Raw genomic sequence first — 23,167 nt, 5'->3', positions numbered from 1 at the left:
CTTTCTTCTACTGGTTATTCTTCGGAAAATGTGCACGGGAGTTACGTGACTTATTACTGCCTCGACCGTTCTACCGTCAGAGAACTAGGTGCCCTGCGAACTTACAGATCTTCGTTATCAACGTTTCACTCATGCGCACTTAATGTTTTGATTCTCACACGAATAGCCAAAATGTGATCACTATTTCCACAACTTCAGGTATGTTATTCCATTATAATCGGAATATCTTCAAATCTCATGTTAAAAGGCATCTTCTACAAATTGCATTCCATCTTCAACAAATCTCAAGTGGTTATTTTAAAAGCCGTATAGGTTATTTTGTTAAGCTCATCGATTCGATAACGTAAGTTCTCCAATTACCCCAACCCCCGTAGTAGCGGGGGTTCAAACTACTGACAATTTTTTTTCAAATGATCGCTAAAAATGTAAAGGGCACCAAAAGTTCGACACATCCTGTCCAAAAAAATAAAGCACTGATATTATTACATTGCATTCCAATTAAACAGGACAGGCGTATAATGATTATAAATAAAAATTTTAATTGCCATCTGTTACAAGTTATCGTAAATAATTTCCAATAGAAAAAAAATTATGAAAACAAGAAACAAAAACGGTTTATTTAAAATAAATCATAAAATAACATAAAATTTATGGGTCTAGAATATCATGCAAATTTTATGGCTAACAGTTTGCGTGCTTCGCCATTATTAATAAGGTACCCAAAGGAAATATATGTTTATGAAGATCGTTATCAATAGTTTAGTAGATGTATTTGTTTATGTTATAATGTTTTATATTCATATAATTATGTCATGTGCCCCTCAAATCCACAATTAAGTTATTAATAGGTACAAAAAAGCCAAATAGAAACCAAACACCGTCACTTGATACAGCTATTTACGTTTTAGAATCTTTATTAAACAAAAGTCAATATAATTTTTGGAATAATATTTTTTCATATTTTACTGTACTGTATTTATCATTGAATTGTTATAGTGCACGACGTCATCAATTATTTTATACCCAAATAGTAAAGTAAAAAAATAGTACATTGGATACGTACTTTTTTATAAATGACATATCTATGTTTTATTGGTAGGTTCATTATTAAATACGCCATTTTGATACGTGTATCCTATCACGTTTATAATTATTATATTCAGTGTCGCATTTTGATATTTTACGCTCATGCGGTGAAATATTTATAAAATTTTCTTCTTAAAATACAATACATTTAAAATATCTACAAACCGCATAGGTCAACAATTCTCTCTTCGACTATATTGATATAAGAAGCTACCTATATCTCAAAAATTATAAAAAATAAATACACCTACTACTGAAAGTATAAACCATCATGATATAGTTGAGTATCAATTGTTCAAATACTTTTTAAGTGAATCTGGAGGAAAAATCACTGATAATAAATCTATACTAACTAACACTTAAAATATTACTAACTAAATATAACTAACGAGCTTGTTAATAATAAATACAGAAGATTTATATTTATTTTTGTAATATAAGTAGTCGGTCGAGCAAATGGACCTCCTGATGGTAAGTGGTCACCCCCATGGACAGTGAAAGAAATATTAACCTTTCATAACATATCCAATATGTCACCAACCTTGGGAACTAAGATGTTATGTCGATTGAGGCTTGATACTCACTCACCCGTCAAGCTAGTACACTTATAGTAGCGGCACGCTATGATGGCCGTTTTGACGTTTGCCCGCTCATGAAGTTTCGTATTTAATAAATAATTACATCAAAGGAGCAAATTGTTATTCTTTATTGTCAATAGTGACGTGCAGTTAGTCATAAAATTTATCGAATGTGATTTCTAAACTACGAATATTAGGGTACCGCGAAGATAACTTTTTTATTTATTTTTTTGCGTAAACGTGTACGTCACACTCTCACACTCGACCTCGTAGTCGGTGTTATATTTGTGTTGACAGTAAATATTTTATCTATTTTATAAATTATTTATTTTATTTATATATGTTTATTGTAGAAAATGATAATAGAAATAATATTAGTATTCAGAACAGGCAACAGAACGTACCTACATCATTACATGGGAAAGAAAGTTCATTAACAAAAACTTGAAATAAATTACTTGCAAAAAAACAAAGATTTGAATATATTATATCGATAATAAATTTACATTTCACATCACTTTTTTAATGTGTCAAAACGGCCATCGTATCTTGCCGCTAGTATAGTATTGTTTGACAAATAAGTATGATTTAACAAACCATACTTTTCCCAATCATTGATTAAGGCACTTAAGAAATAAATGAATAGAACAAAATGTCACATTGATCAATGATCCATAAGTTGTGTTTAATTAAAAACTTGAAAACGTGGACTTTACAGTACAAAGTCTGTACGCTCATATAACTACATGAGAGAGCTTGACCCTCAACACATGAGAGCCTCACTATGCATATATTAACTAGGTTAATCCGGATAAGGAATTCTGTTGTACTATGTTAGATTCCCTTTGTTAAAATATCAAGCTTACATGTATAAGTTTCTAGAATATTCAAAAGATAGATATAAAAAGTTGCATACAGGTTATACTAAAAATGTTATATACTAACATTTATTAAATATATACTTTTGATAATTCAAGTTAAACTAATAACCATTTATTAATACATTTGTAATAGCAATATTTCGTGTCCGCAAAGATTTACCCAACTCATTTATTCACTCAACGCGTCTTCTTGATAGAATCTTGTAAACGAACAATTGGTAGTTATACATTTATTTTGTATTATACATTTAATATAGAACTTACTCTTATATTTTGTCTGACCTTGACTTGGGAATCTTAAAAATTATGAAAGTCAAGATCTTAAAACCACTAACGTATATAAAATAGATAACTTATAATGTAACAGTGAAGAAGTTTAAGAAATGAGGCAGGAATAAATCAACTCTTAAAATATTCACTATTGAATCTTACCACAGCACAGTAAATCAGACCACAGCACCTCGGGGAGCTCCTATTACCATTCACGCCGCCCTTTCTAATCCCGTTGGATTACAATCTCATACCGCCCGGGAATAATTACTCACCTACTCATCTCAGCACTTGGCTAAATAAAGAACCAACGAAACGATTAGAAATATATACCTACCTCTTTAATTTGACAACATAAAATATATTTAGATTGTTTTTTTTATAGATATTATAATGGCGATGTTAGAATAGCTTGAACGAGAAAATATTATGTAACAAAATTTAAATTTGGAAGTGATGATGTCCTTCTGATGATTTTTTTGGGAAATCTTAAAATTTTGCTATATTGTAGTATTTCATATTTTCAAAAGGTTTAGACAAAACCGTTACTTAAGAGAGAAAATACAGAGTGCTCTTAAAAGTTTGCATAGGTTCTATTGATGAACTCAAATAGCTCTCGAATGGATCCCATCTCATATAGTTTTGGTCGGCAATTAAATAACTGATTGGTTAGCTACTGAAGCTTAAAGCGATGGTATTTCCTTGTATACATACTCTATTACACAGTCTATTAGGAGTCTTAACACACTTAAGTCAAATCGATATTGGATATTTGCGGAAATAATATCCACGATCTAACGATAAAAAGATAAATTAGTATTGATAGAATTCAGAATTATATATAACCCTGAACAAATTTTCTTTGCTCATCAGAATTGGGAATATTTGTTTAGAAAGTGAAAATAATGATTTGTTATAAAGTACTTACCATCAACCATAAAGCAATACGCAATGAAATGCAGAAAGTATCACTTAGTATTAATAGTCGTAGTATAATTTTGGATATAATCTTAATTTACTAGTTATTAAAGAACCAGAAATTAAAAGTCTAAAAAAGGCGATGACTTTTAGTCAGCCATTAAAATCAATCCCAAACTCATAACAAACAACTTTAATTTAGATTAAAAAAAAATCAAATTTACTATAATAAACTTGAATCACTTAAAATGGATCAAATATTATTGACATTTAGGTGGACACTGTGGATTTTATTCATAACGACAGACAGACCAAGACATTTGATATCTGTAGCTTCGACGTTGTAAACCTAAAGCCAGCTTCGTAAGAGACACAATACAGGCCGTACGGTTTGAGTACTTCAGTAAACATCTAAATTCTGCCTTCAGGATTAGCTATCACTCAGCAACTGGTGTCGATTTCAAGACGATTCTATGACAGATCGATAAAATTGAATGCCTGATCAATGGACTTAAAGACATAGGAATATGTAAAATGCTTAAAATCATTTCCTTAATGCGCTCTTACGTTACAAAACGAAAATTATCTGTAAATTAAAAGCCTCCATAATTTGGAGAAATGTTACGATAAAGTTAGTCAATAAATCAGAATTTAGCATTTTGTATTGTATAAATACTTATGGTATAAATATCATTCTCGTACAATACATATTGATGGGATGAATAACAATAAGTTTTATTTTAAAACTAATATAATAAAAGTATATTTTTTACTAATTTTACTATTTTGATTTTCTATAAATTTAACAGTAAGCAAACAATTTAATTTTAAATTTTGTGCTATATTTACAAAGATAACAATAAACCTAAATACCAAATCTCTTAGAAAATTGTATCATTATTTGAAGTAAAATTAACTCAATTACGAAAATAACCTATAAATATTACGTTATTATATTTCAGACACCTGTTTATATCAACCTCTTTCCCAGATGATAGAATTTGTTGAATAAATCACGTTGAACTTAATATTATCTATACAAGAAACTAATTATACCTTACTACTGAGGGGAATTCGTGACGAGTGGCAATTGGAAACTGTACCGACAGGGTGATTAATCGCCAGCTCCTACTTAACCCCACCACTGTTCAGACCTCCTTCTGCCATCAGTCAATTCATTAAGCTAACAAAGTACCATCGGTAATGACTTCTACAGAGGAATGAGCACAGCTATACAACTGCTTAGATTAGAGAATTCTAATTCGTTCCTATAAGAACCGTTTCTAAATCAAAGTGATGCATTACGATGAAATTTCAACTCACTACACTTTAAGGTCGCTTTCAAACTTATTGTATTTAGAATATCTCGAAGATACTTCATAATTGAACATCAGTACTAACTTTCTTGAATGGTTTTAAATTAACTAACGTCAGCAACAATCATCAATTTGGGTAAAGAAGTCTAATTAAAGAAGCCGTTACAAGTTACCTCCATGAATCTGAGCAGGAAACAATACTGGCTATCCATTACGTGGGCCAACGTAACAGAATATTCCAATGAGGAAACTTCGAGAGATGTCCGACACAACAAATATAGTTTTTCAACGATGCCGAGCGGCACTTTCGAATTTGTTATGCGAAAGTTACGAGGAAGTATGGCTGTATAAATCACTTATAACTTGATATAGATTTAAAATACATTATTTTGACTTTGAAGTTACGATACAAAGCCTGGCCTGGCATATTTAAGGTCTTTATTTATTACGATGTACCGCTTTATTTAAATTTACAAACATTAGGCGGTAGGTAATAATTGTAATGACAATGACTTTGGTTTCCAACAATGGGCAATAATTCAAAATTTGTCCCTTATTGTTTAAAATGTAACATGTTCTAATGACAACGGCGTATCGCGTGCCTATTCATTTAATGTTCTACAACAAATCATGCTGATAAGCGAATGAATGGTGCAAACTTAGTCTGAGACATTCGAATTAACTCCTTCATCTTTATATGCAACGCGTCTACGTCTAAAAGTTATAAATGTTATATGTGATATTTTGATTTTGCTAAATTGAAATTTAAATCTGTATCTGTAGGTTGACCGACAAATGAACCACCTGATATTAAATGGTCACTACCCACCATAGACATTGGCGCTATTAAAAATATTAACTATCTTCCTTCGCCAATGCGCCACCGACCTTGGGAACTGTTATGTCATTTGTGCCTGTGGTTACACTGGCTCACTCACCCTTCAAACCAGAACACAAGAATACCAAGTGTTGCTGCTTGGCGCCAGAAAATCTGATGAGTGATGAGTGACTACCCAGACGGATTTGCACAAAGCCCTACAACCAAGTATGACATGGAAGGGCGCAATCTTGGATCAAGTGAAATATTATATTTAACACTTCTGTGTAAAATATATAATGTTGCACTAAATTCAATAAACATTACTGAACTCATACTTGCTGCCCTATGATTGGTATATGTTTTTTATTAAATTATTTCTGCCACGGTTGCTTTTACCAACTGCGCAGGACACATTATAGTTTACTTGTGCGCAAATACGGATACACTGTCTAAGCCTTCACTCTATCGTAAGACGGCAACCCGCAAACTATCTTTCGTCATATCTGAGGCAAGGTAACTTCTTAATACTTCAAGAAATTCTTGACTCAGAAACCCCCTTAACTTTTTCTTTGCCAGACTCAGAATTTCAACCCGGGACCCTGAGAACTGATATATGTGTAGTTGTAGGTGCGTGGTTAGTAGTCTTGAGTATATCAAAAAAAGACAATGAACAGTCAACAGATTATTGTTCACACTTATAAATATAGCACAGCACAATAAGTCTACATACACAGAAGATATAGTCAATAGGATAACAGCACGAGCAAACAAACAAGAAAAAACAAGCAACGAACGTAACTAAGGCGTAAGTGAGTGCAAAGCATAAAATGGAGCAAAGCAGTGCGCATCGAGATCGAGATCCCACTGAGTCTGCGCGCGCGTCATTGCCGTTGACCGCTAGCTGCCGGGGTAGGATGGCAGCGGGGGCGAATGAGCGAGGCGCGCGATCGTACGATCGCTTACGTATCTAACTAATATAAAAAATTATCGTCGCACGGCTGGAACTTTGTTTGTTTGTTGAATATAATAATTTTATGCAATTATAAAAATGATATATATATAAAAATTTTTATACGTCTATATTTTTTATATTTATTAAAACAATGAATGTGGCGGGACGCCACATATGATTTTACATATATTACATTCAGCATTACTTACATATTTAACTTTTTTCAAATATAAATGGAAAATGATATACAACTGTTGGGCACAGGCCTCCATACTACACGACGAGAAGTTTTGGAGCAAATTGCTCCAAGTTACTCAACTACGTATTTTTTTGGGAAATCTTAATATTTTACTATATGTAATATTACATATTTTCAAAATGCTTAGACAAAACCGTTACTTAAGAGAGCAAATACAGAGTGCTCTTAAAAGTTTGCATAGGATCTATTGATGAACTCAAATAGCTCTCGAATGGATCCCATCTCATATAGATTTGGTCGGCAATTAAATAACTGCTTGATTAGCTACTGAATCTTAAAGCGATGGTATTTCCTTGTATACATACTCCATTATGCAGTCTATTAGGAGTCTTAACACACTTAAGTCAAATTGATATTGGATATTTGTGGAAATAATATCCACGATCTAAGGATAAATTAGAATTGATAGAATTCAGAATTATATATAACCCTGAACAAGTTTTCTTTGCTCATCAGAATTGGGAATATTTGTTTAGAAAGTGAAAATAATGATTTGGTATAAAGTACTTACCATCAACCATAAAGCAATACGCAATGAAATGCAGAAAGTAGCACTTAGTATTAATAGTCGTAGTATAATTATTGGATATAATCTTAATTTACTAGTTATTAAAGAACCAGAAATTAAAAGTCTAAATATGACGATGACTTTTAGTCAGCCATTAAAATCAATCCCAAACTCATAACAAACAACTTTAAATTAGATAAAAAAAAATCAAATTTACTATAATTAACTTGAATCACTTAACATGGATCAAATATTATTGACATTTAGGTGGACACTGTGGATTTTATTCATAACGACAAACAAACCAAGACGTTTGATATCTGTAGCCTCGACGTTGTAAACCTAAAGTCAGCTTCGCAAGAGACACAATACACAATACGGTTTGAGTACTTCAGTAAACATCTAAATTCTGGCTTCAGGATTAGCTCACACTCAGTAACTGGTGTCGATTTCAAAACGTTACGATCTTACGTTACAAAACGAAAATTATCTCTAAATTAAAAGCCTCCATAATTTGGAGAAATGTTACGATAAAGTTAGTCAATAAAACAGAATTTAGCATTTTGTATGGTATAAATACTTATGGTATAAATATCATTCTCGTACAATACATATTGATGGGATGAATAACAATAAGTTTCATTTTAAAACTAATAAATAAAAATTAAATGAATTAATTTATTAAATATATTTTTTACTAATTTTACTATTTTGATTTTCTATAAATTTAACAGTAAGCAAACAATTTAATTTAAAATTTTGTGATATATTTCCAAAGATAACAATAAACCGAAATACCAAATCTCTTAGAAAATTGTATCATTATTTGAAGTAAAATTAACTCAATTACGAAAATAACCTAAAAATATTACGTTATTATATTTCAGACACCTGTTTATATCAACCTCTTTCCCAGATGATAGAATTTGTTGAATAAATCACGTTGAACTTAATATTATCTATACAAGAAACTAATTATACCTTACTACTGAGGGGAATTCGTGACGAGTGGCAATTGGAAACTGTACCGACAGGGTGATTAATCGCCAGCTCCTACTTAACCCCACCACTGTTCAGACCTCCTTCTGCCATCAGTCAATTCATTAAGCTAACAAAGTACCATCGGTAATGACTTCTACAGAGGAATGAGCACAGCTATACAACTGCTTAGATTAGAGAATTCTAATTCGTTCCTATAAGAACCGTTTCTAAATCAAAGTGATGCATTAAGATGAAATTTCAACTCACTACACTTTAAGGTCGCTTTCAAACTTATTGTAATTAGAATATCTCGAAGATACTTCATAATTGAACATCAGTACTAACTTTCTTGAATGGTTTTAAATTAACTAACGTCAGCAACAATCATCAATTTGAGTGAAGAAGTCTAATTAAAGAAGCCGTTACAAGTTACCTCCATAAATCTGAGCAGGAAACAATACTAGCTATCCATTACGTGGGCCAACGTTACTTTACAGAATATTCAACAATGAGGAAACTTCGAGGGGTGTCCGACACGACAAATATAGTTTTTCAAAGATACCGAGCGGCACTTTCGAATTTGTTATGCGAAAGTTACGAGGAAGTATGGCTGTATAAATCACTTATAACTTGTTATAGATTTAAAATACATTATTTTGACTTTGAAGTTACGATACAAAGCCTGGCCTGGCATATTTTCCTTCTTGGTTTACAACAATGGGCAATAATTTAAAAGGTACTCTAATTGCTGTCAAAATTTAATGTCATGTTGATGATATTGAAAGAGAATTGGTCGGTGGTATTGTTTACTACACGTGCGCGATTTCTAACTTAGGTTTTTTAGTGCTAATATCGCTTAGTTTCACTAATATTTGTGTTGTCCTGCGTTGTTTCTTGTGTATTACTTGTTGTGAGGTAAGTGTTTCTTTAATAATTTAGTAGTTGGTGATGGAATCTGAGGAGCCCCTGGATGGGGGCGGAGGTGACTCCATAAATCATGATTTTGTGATGTCTACTGATACTATAATTAGAGAAGACTCCAAAAAAGTCTTGAAGGCTGCCAAACGCTCTCAAACCGTTGCAGAGAGTATTCTAAACAAACGGGATGATTCCTCTCCTCCTAGCGCTTCAATTCAGCATACATTCACACTCCCCGAATTTAGTGGTACTAAATTGAAGTATAACGACTCAGATCAAGGCCCTTTTATTGTTCACGCCTCACGAGTGGAACCCGACCCATCAGCTGGTTATACAATTAGCTTACTTAAATTTGCTCAAATTATTTACAGAAGCAAGGTATCTGGTGTTCTCAGGGGAGAAATTAAATCAGCAGGACGCAACCGTGTTGTTGTTGAATTTGAGAATGTTTCTTCTGCCAATAATTTCATTGACAGTCCATTGTTCCAGGACCTTAATTATAAAATAATTATCCCAGCTTTTCACATTACCCGAATGGGTATTGTGAAGCAAATCCCCATCGACTTGTCTATGGAGGAGTTCCTTAGTAGTATCGAATGCTACACCCCTGGATGCCGGGCTATAAAAGCAAGAAGGCTGAACCGTAAATCTGTCACTGATGGTAAAACTGAGTGGTTACCTACTCAAACAGTTGTTGTGACATTTTTAGATCAAACCTTGCCTGAGAGAATCTTTTGTTGCTACACTTCACTTCCAGTAACCCTTTACTCCCTTCCCACTATCCAATGCAATAATTGCTGTCGCTTTGGGCACACTCAAGATAAATGCAGGTCCAAACCAAGGTGCTTTATGTGTGCTCAACCTCATCATGGACGCTCCTGTCAAGTACCCCGTAGTGAGGCTACATGTCTGTCCTGCTCAGATCCACATCTGGCTATTGACCCCAATAGCCCAGAACACATGAGACAGAAACAAATTAAAATTGTGATGTCAGAGGAAAATATCCCATACTCTGAAGCTGCTCTCCGTTTTCGCCCTATCCGTCGCTCTTTTGCTGACTCCGGACGCTCTTCTCCCAACTCTATGTCCACTCCCACTCGCCCTACGATGAGCCCTCTTACTCCAATTTACGAAATCTCCAGCCCTTTAATCCCTCCTGTTTCATCCCAACGGAAAACTGTACTTCTCAACCAACGACCTCGCCCGCCCCTTAGTAAGGGATTCTACAAAGAAGCTCACTCTGCCCTAGTTAGTTCTCCAAAATCTTCCCAGCCTAATGGCTGTGCTCTTATAACTTCAGATAATCATCCTAGACAAAATCCTGAATTATCCGATATCATCCAACTTTTCACCACCAGATTTCCTGTTTCACTGTATGATGTTCTTCCTCCTATTTTCCCTCGCCCTTTTAAAATGTCCTGTATTTTGTCTTGTTCAAAAATCTCTATTATAACTATTTTATTTAAGTATATTGAAAGATATAACATTAAACTTTGAGTAAGTTTAAGTATATATTATTTATATAATAAGTATATTTATGTAGGTAGTTTTATTATTTTGTATCTTAGTGGGTGTTGGTGTTGGTATATTATATTGTGATGGCCTATTTGGTTTAGATCGTGTTGCTTGTCATTTGGCAGAACGAAAAAGTGCTGTTTCAAGCAACCACGTGTATTTTTCAACCCTGACACTGGCATAATTGTCAACCTATTGACAGAAGCCATAAATATAATTAATAATAATATTTCATAATGTGTCTCTTATTGTTTAAAATGTAACATGTTCTGGTGACAACGGCGTGTCGCGTGCCTATTCATTTAATGTTCTACAACAAATTATGCAGATAATCGAATTAATGGTGCAAACTTAGTCTGAGACATTCGAATTAACTCCTTCATCTTTATTCAACGCGTCTACGTCTAAAAGTTATGAATGTTATATGTGATATTTTGATTTTGCTAAATTGAAATTTAAATCTGTATCTGTAGGCTGACCGACAAAGGGACCACCTGATATTAAATGGTCACTACAGACCATAGACATTGGCGAAATTAAAAATATTAACTATCTTCCTTCGCCAATGCGCCACCGACCTTGAGAACTGTTATGTCATTTGTGCCTGTGGTTACACTGGCTCACTCACCCTTCAAACCAGAACACAAGAATACCAAGTGTTGCTGCTTGGCGCCAGAAAATCTGATGAGTGGGTGGTACCTACCCAGACGGATTTGCGCAAAGCCCTACAACCAAGTATGACATGGAAGGGCGCAATCTTGGATCAAGTGAAATATTATATTTAACACTTCTGTGTAAAATATATAATGTTGCACTAAATTCAATAAACATTACTGAACTCATACTTGCTGCCCTATGGTTGGTATATGTTTTTATTAAATTATTTCTGCCACGGTTGCTTTTACCAACTGCGCAGGACACATTATAGTTTACTTGTGCGCAAATACGGATACACTGTCTAAGCCTTCACTCTATCGTAAGACGGCAACCCGCTAACTGTCTTTCGTCATATCTGAGGCAAGGTAACTTCTTAATACTTCAAGAAATTCTTGACTAAGAAGCCCCCTTAACTCTTTATTTTCCAGACTCGGAATTTCAACCCGGCACCCCGAGAACTGATATATGATTTTACATATATTACATTCAGCATTACTTACATATTTAATTTTTTTCAAATATAAATGGAAAATGATATACAACTGTTGGGCACAGGCCTCCATTCTACACGACGAGAAGTTTTGGAGCATATTTCTCCAAGTTACTCAACTACGTATTTGTTTAACATACATGTATCCTCACAATATTTTCCTTTACCGTAGAGCATATATTTTTTATAGATTAATAGATTAATACTCCCCAAGTTGGAATCTTCAGTTGAGATTAACATTCTCTAACCCCTTGGTGTGTATAAATATAATTTATACATCTTTAGAATTATCGAATTCAACAAAATATTCCAAATTTTAATTCAAACTTCAAAGGTAAATGTTGCTTTTTCATTTTCCTTGTAGCGACTTTAAATTATTGATTCCACTGGCGTATAATTAATAATTAATTTAGAGACAGGAAAGTTTGATATAAGAAAAATTCCTAACAGAATAGAACAAATTTATAAATTTGTAAATATAATATTATGGTTGTAAACATCGTTTAATATTAAGTAAAAAGTTTTATTCAATAAGATGACAATGTCGTAAAATTCGTGTTGTCTGAGGAAACACTCCGCACTTCGTGTCCGAAGGGTTTGAGCGTCACTTGACTTGTGACACATCGACAGGCCAAGTTTATTTAACGACCCGTCTCGAAGACGGGAACAGGAATTTCATGGAGTAGCAAAAATATAATAACATTTTTATTCCCTACTTACTACAGACATTTTATGTTACTATTAATATGTTATTGGAACAGCTCAAGGAATAATAACAAAATTGTTACATATTAAATGAATAACTACAAAGAATAAACATGAATTATTTTCTAATCATTATTTATATATACATATATATCTGTTGAAAGAAACTTTATTAGTGTGTTTTTCAATTGTGTATCTGTTAATAATTATTAACATGTACAAAATATTTTTAATGCCTAAATAAAATACGATTTATCTGTATAAAAACGTATCAAGTAAACATACGTCCATAGTAATTGTCTTATATAAATATTTAAATGACAATATTAAACCATTGAAAAAATAGTCTAATCATTAACGACTCCACGTGAGCGTTGGCCTGCTATTGTTTGCTAACGAAGCATGGCACGCCGGTCGACCGAGAGCTCTACACTTTAAACCATCACTCCCTTCAGCTCCTTCGAAAAATATTGCCCCTCTTTTTATCCTCTTGTTTGAATAATGCCTGTAAACGTACTTCGTTGCCATTTGAGCAAGGTGTCAGGAAAACAGCTTGAGTACAAACCACTAACCGCACTTGTTTATCAAAGCCTGTCTACTTTGGCGTTTGGAAGTGTTTTCAGGGACTTTTTGGTGAAATGTAAAGTAAGCACTATACGACGGTATACAAATATTTGTTTTGTATTTTTGAATTAACGTGCTTATTCATGTGACTGATTATGTATATAACGAACATTTACGTCGCTCTGTATTAAATATATAAGAATATTTTCTCTACAAAATATTTATAGGTATGTCATAAAGAGTTATGTTACGTTTATTTGTTTATTTTTTCCGAATTCACGCAAAAACAATTACTCTGATTGATATGGACTTCATTTTATTTTAGTGTACAACTTTTTTAACAAACAGGCTGTATTCTAAATCATATTATAAATTCAAAAGTTAATTTGTTTGATTGTTATGATTTCATTAACTACACAACTGCGCATCATGGTATTTTGCATACATTTTGTTAGGGGTACAGAAAAGATACCATGTTTGAACATACGAGCAAAGCCGCAGCCGGAAACTATTAGTACCGTACTACACTTTTTGTTTGAAACGACTTGATATGTCGACATACATAATTGGAGAGAAATATATATCTCCTAGAGAGAGTTTATAGGTAAAAACTGTTAATTAATAGATAGTTAATTAAGCCTTTCGTTTGAGTTTTGCTTTTTTAAAACATTATATGATGAGTCAACGGGGTGAATCGATACGTCATCGTCATCATTGTGATCATTATTCTCAAAAGAAAATACCTATTCGTAGAAAGAGACAGATAGAGAGAAAAAGAGTCGGTCTTTGAAAACATTCGAAATTCGTTTTAAAAATAAAAATATTTTTATCTCTGAAGGTGTTGTTATGCGTTCGACCACTATACTTAATATTGATGATATGATTTTTTGTGAATTATTATAATTTTAAGGTGAAAATTATAAGTTTTAGTTCAAAATCAATCAAACATCACATGACATATAAGGCTTAACCTATATAGTGGCTGATTACTTAAATAATGCTGTCTCCTTTTTCCAAATGTCAAATCAATGATGGCAAAAAGAGACGGATGTGTCTTTCTGTCATCATTGATTGACAGGCTAAACGAGTAAAATTCGACCGTATAATTTTCGCAACATAACCAAAGGATTGTAATGTAGTGTACGATTTTTAAAAACAAGCTTACGTGACGGCCATTTCGTTCAATTTTTTTTTTTTTTACTATTTTAGATTCTATCGTCACCAACACAGAAGTGTGTATAAAATTTTAGCCCAATTAGTTGAGTGGAATTTTAAAGTTCAGTTGCAAGATTACACCGAAACACACAAACGTGATATAAAATAAATGCAAAGTAGAAAACATAATACAAAAACTGCTAAAACAATTCTAACTAAAATGTTAGCTGAAGCACGTATAACAATAGCATAAAAAAATAACTTCAAATTAAAAAAAAAAATGCAGTTTACCTGTTTTAAATGGAAATCAATTTGTCAAATCAAATTCCTATCCGTCCTATTCACTTTGTATTTATTTCCCTTTGCAAGTGAATATAAATTTGATGAAATGGTTTTAATTAATAAGATTCATTTCTTCCAACAGTGATGTCACTCGAAGGTGAGATAGTAAATCTGACTAAGGTGACGAGGTCAGAAATGGGAGCTTATCTATGCATCGCAGCCAACGGCGTCCCGCCCTCAGTCAGCAAGAGAATCATGCTACACGTACACTGTAAGTATTATAATATAAGGTGAGATGGAAACATGTAAGAGTGATGTGACGACCGCCGTGGTCGAGTAGTGTGTACACCGGTTTTCATGGGTACGCCACTCCGAGGTCCCGGGTTCGATTCCCGGTCGAGTCGATGTAGAAAAAGTTCATTAGTTTTCTATGTTGTCTTGGGTCTGGGTGTTTGCGGTACCGTCGTTACTTCTGATTTTCCATAACACAAGTGCTTCAGCTACTTAAATTGGGATCAGAGTAATGTATGTGATGATGTCCAATATTTATTTATTATTTATTTATATCACCCACTCATTTATTCTTATACAGATATTCTTCCGCTAAACAGCAATACTTAGCATTATTGTGTTGTGGAGATAAATAATTTAGCACAAGGGACAAAACAACGTTTCCCGAGGTTGGTTGCGCATAGATTTTATGTAAGGAACGATTAATATTTCTTCCAGAGCTCATTACATTTTTTACATACATTACATTAGCAGCCTGTAAATTTCCCACTGCTGGGCTAAGGCCTCCTCTCCCTTTGAGGAGCATATTCCTCCACGCTGCTCCAATGCGGGTTGGTGGAATACACATGTGGCAGAATTTCGTTGAAATTAGACACATGCAGGTTTCCTCACGATGTTTATCTTCACCGCCGAGCACGAGATGAATTATAAACACAAATTTAGCACATGAAATTCAGTGGTGCTTGCCTGGGTTTGAACCCGAAATCATCGGTTAAGATGCACGCGTTCTAAACACTGGGCCATCTCAGATCTTCCAGCGCTCATGTCTATCAAAATCAAAATATACTTTATTCAAGTAGGCCTTTACAAGCACTTTTGAATCGTCATTTAACAAATTTTATGAAGCTACAACCTATTCGGAATGCAGATTTTACCAAGAAGAACTGATAAGAAGCTCATTAGTTACTCTTTTTCAACATTTGCAATTACAAAGTCATGTTAGTTTAAATATATGTATATAATATATCCTTCCTGGAAGTCAACAAGTATTAGCTCATAGTTTTTTTATCATCTATATAATCTTGTATTGAATAATATGCCTTCTTTACTGATGTAGTTTTTACAAATAAATAAATACATATGAATGATGAAAGAGACGGCAAAGTTAAAAATATCTGCGGAATTTTATTATAGAAACGGATACCTTGCCCCTAGAAGGATATATTGACTTGAGGTGGTGACCACTTACCATCAGGTGATACATTCGCCTGTCCTAGCTATTACATATAAAAGCTATCTCCTTCAATTTATAAAGGCAGACGAGTAAATAAATCATCCGAAGGTTAACGGTCACCTACGTCTAAAGACATTAGTATTTCTATCTACCGCTTTGAAGGTTAGTGAGCCAGTGTAACTTCAGGAACGAGGGACATAACATCTTAGCTATCAAGGTTGGTAGCGCATTGAGGGATGGGATATAAGGGATGAATATTATTACCAACAGTGCCCATGTTTGGACTGGACAGTAGTGGATGGTGATGACCATTTGTCATCAGAAAACCTCTTTTCCAGTCTTAAAATAATTCTTTCACTTTAAACGGGTCTCTTGTTCTTGTAACAGTGAAACACACACCATTCAAACCGAAACACAATATATAGTTTATTCAATATAAAAAAAAAACATTAATATAAACAAACCATCCATTGAAGCGATTTTTTGATTATTTAGTAACAATCATTTATTCAATCGTGTTCCTCATAAGCACAATTCTATTTCTCGTATAATATTTGTAAGAAAAAGCGAATCAAATCGCATTAAGAATTCAAAACATGAATCAATTCATCCAACGATAAAATCCACTCACCTGCGTGCAGTACCAATGAGCAAAAAGCTACGTCGTGAACTTACTTATCAGACTATCTCGAAGGCTAATTTATAACAGAGTTATTCAATGCTCGGTTGGTCGGGATGTCGGGAACTGCTGGGCCCGACGTCTCAAACACGTAAGCGCTTGGGTGATTTTCGTGTTATCACGTAACATCTTCGATGCGTGCCTCGCATCTGAAACGGATCAGGCTCGTTCCTAGTCGACGTGTTTAGTACTGCTATTGAATATCACTTTGTTGAATATTCTTTATGACAAGAGATAAAGCAGGATTGAATACAGTTTACATAAATTGTAATAAAATTCGTATCGGCGTTAGAGAAGCTAGGATTTCTTCATATTTGGCGTTAAAATGTTCAATTTAAATAAACCAATAAGTTGTTATTTCATTCGTTTTAGAAATAACTAACCTAACTGCAACCCTTACAGAAATGAATATGTCTAACTAGAGTAGTATTCACACGGGCTTAAGTATTCCGCTCCGCGTGATTCGTAGTTTGTTATTATATGTAGTATAAAATATTTCTCAAAAAATAATCTATCTAAAACAAAAAGTTTTTTTCATTTCGAACTTTTCTGTCCTTTGATTAGTTCGTTCAAACTAATTATATTATATATTTTTTTTTTATTTTAGTAAACTGATAATGATGACGACGTAGATGCTCCTCACTGTGATTATGTGATGTGATTTCGATCACAGCAGGCTTTCTTGAGGAAACTAACCAATAACGTAGTTATATATTGTAGTAGACAAGGGTTTGAATGGAATTGCAGTTCCGAAGCACGGGAATGTAAAAACTGTCCAGTCTCCGTGTTGCTAATGAGAATTTACTGATGGAAAAACCCAAAAACCTTTTTAGTGCCGCATCCCGGACAATGAACCTGACTTCGAGGTCTATCTCATCTGAACTGATCATCTATTTTGAGACAGCCCTAACTTGTGTGACGCTTTCACCAAGCTGACGTAGACTCCGTATATTTCTTTGTTTTAAATTTGGAATTGCATAAAATATTACAAATTCCGTGTGAGATTTTTTTTAGCTCAAGACTTATCCTTCATATGTGTATAAGCTGGTAAAACTGCCCGGAGACATTTTTATTTATTTATATTAATAATTCACTAGCAGCCAAATATCGTATTAAATTTGGATTGAAATTGAAAACTGAACATTAAAGACACGAAATTAGCAAATCTTGTGTTTAATTAAGAATAAATAATTACAAAATTATCACTCATTTAATATGGAAGATATGTATAAAATAACATCCTGCTAATAAACTCCTGGGTTCGCAAACTTCTACTTCCCTCTCCTTGAGGTTTAGATCTTATTGCATTATGCTTCAATGCAGATTGGTGGTTACAGACATTGGAGAAAGTTCACATGTATTGGTTGGCAACATTCTATAGTTAAACTATTTAGTATTTCTATGGTAGAAGAAGTACAAAACTAAACAAACGTTCGGTTATTCGACGCGATTTGCTAATAGTTCTGCTGTAATGCACTACAATCTTCTTGATTAATATAGCTTATATATATTTGAACACTTATATCATCTTCAATTTTACTTTTAAAGTTCCGATACCAGGTTTATCAATTTCTAAACGTAATTTTTCCACGAATTAATTATAAATACCGTATATTATCTAGATCTCGATCAATTATGTCAAACCAGTTCAAGGTCACGGTGAGTTTATTTATTTTAACTCCTCCTGTCATTGAAATGGACTACATACATATTCTGACATATATTGGTAGTGCGTTAAATAAATATAAATATCATTCAGTGTCATAAACAATATTATAAACAATTTAATAGATCACACTAGCAACTCGTACCGGCTTCGCACGTTTGTAATTCAATAATAAAGAAAAATATATGATATAAATATAATTTATATCCTACACAATAACGTAATTTTCTACCAGAGGTTTTTTTTTAAATTGAATCATTAGTTCCGCGGATTACCCCCTAATACAAACAAATAATAAATTTATAATATATCTAAAATACCAAGTCATGAAAGTAGTTCAAACCGTACTTGTTTATAGTTTAAATCCAATAAAAACCATAAACAATGATTTCGATAACTACTTAAATAATTATTTTCATCCCTGTCATTAAGCCTCTCATACAGTTACGAAAATTTCAGTCGCATGAAAACAAATGATAAATGCATTCTTTTCGGGTAGTTGAGCACTAAAATAAATTAATATTTCGTCCCTACATAACTTCTCATTCATCGGACGATTGTGAAAATGAAATAATATACAATTGTACGCTTTTAATTTGCAGTTAAAAAGTTAATCAAATGCACATTTCGCGATGAGAAACTTCGTTAATTTCAACGAGTAACAACTCAACTTTACTTCACACGGACACCATTGAGGTTTAATCTCTCTCTCTATTTTCAAAGTATTCAAATATATATACAAATATAAACGTACTCACACCCACAAACACACACGAAACTCGTTCCATTTAACTTATCTTTGAATAACAAATGTTTTTATTGTCATATGGTAAAACCGTAAATTTATCGAGAATCAAAAAAAAAATTACTCCCTTCCTTTTTACTTAAAAAAAACTAAAATATTAAATAGAGAATATTGAAATGCAAATAAATAATAATAAATAAATATAATAAATATTGGACAACATCACATACATTACTCTGATCCCAATGTAAGTAGCTGAAGCTCTTGTGTTATGGAAAATCAGAAGTAACGACGGTACCACAAACACCCAGACCCAAGACAACATAGAAAACTAATGAACTTTTTCTACATCGACTCGGCCGGGAATCGAACCCGGGACCTCGGAGTGGTGTACCCATGAAAATGTACACACTACTCGACCACGGAGGTCGTCAAAACAAATAAATAAAATAAACCCAAAGTTTGCCTGTAAATCTCCCACATCTGGCCTAAGGCCTTATGTCCCTTTGAGAACAAGGCTTGGAACTAATTCGACCACGTCGTTCACCATCGAGTACGAGTTGAATTATTAACAAATTAACCACATAGAAATTCATTGGAGCTTGCCTGGGTGTCGAACCTAAACATGCGTTTTAACAATTATATTTATTTCTGTAGGCCATCTTGGCCGTCATATATAAATATAACCGCCTTGGTAGCACTTGGTGATACGGCTGTGTGCAAGTCAATTTTTTTTTGCCACCTGATAATAGTGGCTACCACCGCCCATAGATATTGACGCTGTAAGAATACTATTACATTAACCATAGCCAATGCGCTACCAATCTTGGAAGCTTAGATTTTATGTCCCTTAGATCTGCTAGATTTAATGACCTCAACCACACTGGCTAATTCACCCCTCATACCGAAACACGACATTACTAAGCGTTGCTACTTGCCGGTGGAATATACGACAATAAAAATAAAAAATAAAAACTTAATAAATATACATGTATTCAAATATTTACGTAGTTCCAGTACCGTGTGATAGAGTCACAGAGAATAGTTGGCAACTATCGTAGAAGCATTCATTCATCATAGCGAAGAATTCGTTTTCCAAGTGCAGCTATCAATTAAACATGAAACACCTCGTACTCTCTTCTTCTTACTACTAACACTCGTCTTACCTAAAATGGGTGAGATCGACACAACGATAAGGCCAGAACGTAAAAAAAAAAATATATCGGACAGTGTGACCTTACCCTAGTTTCTCATTAATAATTCAAACCAACAATACAATTAAACAACAATTAATTAGCACGTCCTACACTCGTCTGTGTCCTTTGAAATATAAATTTCAAAACACATTTTAGTTTTTATTTTGTTATAAAGTTAAAAATATTTTTATTATACGTTTTATTATATATTTGTACTTTCGTATAGACTATTTCCAAACTAAGCAAATAGTTTATTTCCAGTCTTCGCCCGAATCAATAGTGTTAGAATAAACTTTATCTAAACCAATATACATAAAACTTATACGAGAAGATTCAGCGTATTTCGGAGAAGGTTTTATATATAATATTATTAAACAAGTAGTAATTTAATAATATTTGAAGAATTGCATATTAAGATTATAAAAACCTTTTTCTCACAACGAGCCTCAAATATAAATCTAAATCTAAAGTAAAAAATAAATATTATTAAATTACGTCCCGAGAGCAACCTTCTAAATCGGAATATATTTTGGCTATGAAACCACGACTGGGTTAGTGAACTTTAAAAACAAAGGCAAGTTTTAACTAAGGGACGGATAGACTGATTTTCGCCGTGCATTAGAAACAATGCAAAACTTTCTTTTTTTTTTTAAATTACAGATTCAAGGCTACGATCATCCCAACAAAGATTGTAAATGCGAAAATGAGTTTGTTTATTTGTTACGGCTTTAGCTCTTGACCAATCAATCGACCATCGTGAAATTTTCCATACGCGTTGTCAAGGATATAGGATACCTAAAACCTGACCCCCTCCCGTCAAAAGCAGTCAAAGCCACGGACAGAAACTAGTACTTATATCTAGTTTAAAACAATTTTTAATAAAAACTAATCTTAAGCTACTCAAATATTTCATAATGAAATGCGTTCAGTAGGTTTTAATATTCTCGCAGAGAGTTTAAAAAAATAGACTGCTTAGTATTATTAATTCCAAGCGTTTTATAAAATGTATTTGCTTAAGCATACATGAAAACGATTACTTTTTGTAATTGCATATATTCAATAGATATAATGAAATATAATTAAACATACGTTTGAATGGTATATGATATTATAATTTCCGTATGGATTGGTATAAAATTAAATTGATGTCATTGTGTTGTTAAACTATTTTTAACTAATTCAAAAGTTCGTGTAGTGTTAAAATCGGAAAATAGTACCAAATTAAGTCATACGGACTTATTCTAAAGCACTCGACATATTTTGATGCGGTTTTCACTAATAGAAAGAGTGATAAACGAGTTAGGTCTTTATGTACAATTTAATAATATTTTATTAAAAAATCTTTTACCTGTGACGGTGTGTTTTACCTAAGAACGTTTTTTTTTTTTCGTAAGTTTACATGGTTAACGCTGACTAAACACCGGAGATACATTAAAACGAACTATCAATGGTAAGTCCTCAAAATTTTCACATAACGGTCTGCTATAATACATGTTTGTCTACTATAGTACATTGATAATATATTATAAAAAACTAAAGATTATTTGTGCACCAATTTCTAAAATAAACTATTAATCCTCATTCAGATAAATATGTTAGTTTTCCTAGGTATTTGACATAGATTAAAATTGCCTTTTTTTTTTAAATATTCGAATGAATAATTTGAACATATCACCGTTTCCAAATTATGTGCTACGAAAAGAAAACGCTACGAGACGGGTGGTCAGATGCTTGTAACAATTACATTTTGACCTTGGTAGTCAAAATTACTTATATTTTCATAAAACGTATTTATGACATGCTTATAATTTTCGCACTTTTCATTTTCTTTATTAATAAATAGCAGCCATGTGATGCCGGGTCGGGCGCTAGTATATTTATATAATACAATCGAATGATGCCCGAATTCCAAAAATATTATCGGAAGCATCCAGGACAGTGATCCATCAATGTTTATAAAATTCATGAAATTTTAAATTAATTTCGACAAAGCTTTCGATCATATTACTTGCATTGAGCTCTCACGAGTGCGTCAACAGCGAGACAATTTGACTTATAACTATATCGAATCAGTTTTGAGACTAAGATTTATCAAAAGCTTGAATTTATACCATGTCTGTTTGACCTTAAACGTTTAAATAGCATATCTACATATCGAATTATATTTTGATGGAAATTATAAACGTAATACGTATTCTAAATCAACTGACTTATAATTCACAAACACACACCAAATGTTGAGATTAATTGTTTTGGATTGTTCGTTTCACAAAATAAACAAATGTACATGTAAAAAAAAATATTCCATTTTCAAATCCATTATATAAAATTCGAACTCACATCCTGAACTTGTAATTGAAACCAAAATCTAAACTTTGGTCATTCATTTAATTCAATTAACCGCTGGCATACTTTTCAACGTTAATTAACTGTTCTAAATTCATGAATTGGATCGGTCCACTTTCGGTTTTAGTTCAATATGTGTAAAAGTTTTTCGAGGCTTTAGCCACTGCCGATTCGAGCGTTGTCCGGTAGGTATTTGCATTCAGTTATTGGCAGTA

General features: G+C 33.0%; 2 protein-coding genes across 3 annotated transcripts in view; one reads left to right on the top strand and one right to left on the bottom strand.

Annotated features, from left to right (window-relative positions):
- Positions 1–23,167, top strand: part of LOC113398923 (lachesin-like) — a 108,637-nt gene that overhangs the window by 61,993 nt on the left and 23,477 nt on the right. For both annotated transcript variants that reach the window (XM_064215814.1, XM_064215809.1), the window contains exon 6: positions 14,998–15,126. In XM_064215814.1, coding sequence (XP_064071884.1) covers positions 14,998–15,126 — 129 coding nt within the window. The remainder of the gene's footprint in view (positions 1–14,997; positions 15,127–23,167) is intronic.
- Positions 10,545–23,167, bottom strand: part of LOC113398275 (septin-7) — a 477,393-nt gene continuing 464,770 nt past the window's right edge. The window contains exon 13 of the transcript XR_010309221.1: positions 10,545–10,556. The gene's annotated coding sequence lies outside the window, so the exon portion shown is untranslated. The remainder of the gene's footprint in view (positions 10,557–23,167) is intronic.

Source organism: Vanessa tameamea, chromosome 2 (genome assembly GCF_037043105.1).
Source record: "Vanessa tameamea isolate UH-Manoa-2023 chromosome 2, ilVanTame1 primary haplotype, whole genome shotgun sequence".
Taxonomy (NCBI): Eukaryota; Metazoa; Arthropoda; class Insecta; order Lepidoptera; family Nymphalidae; genus Vanessa; species Vanessa tameamea.
The sequence above is the reverse complement of the archived record's forward strand: the minus strand, read 5'-3'. Positions and strand labels throughout refer to the sequence as shown.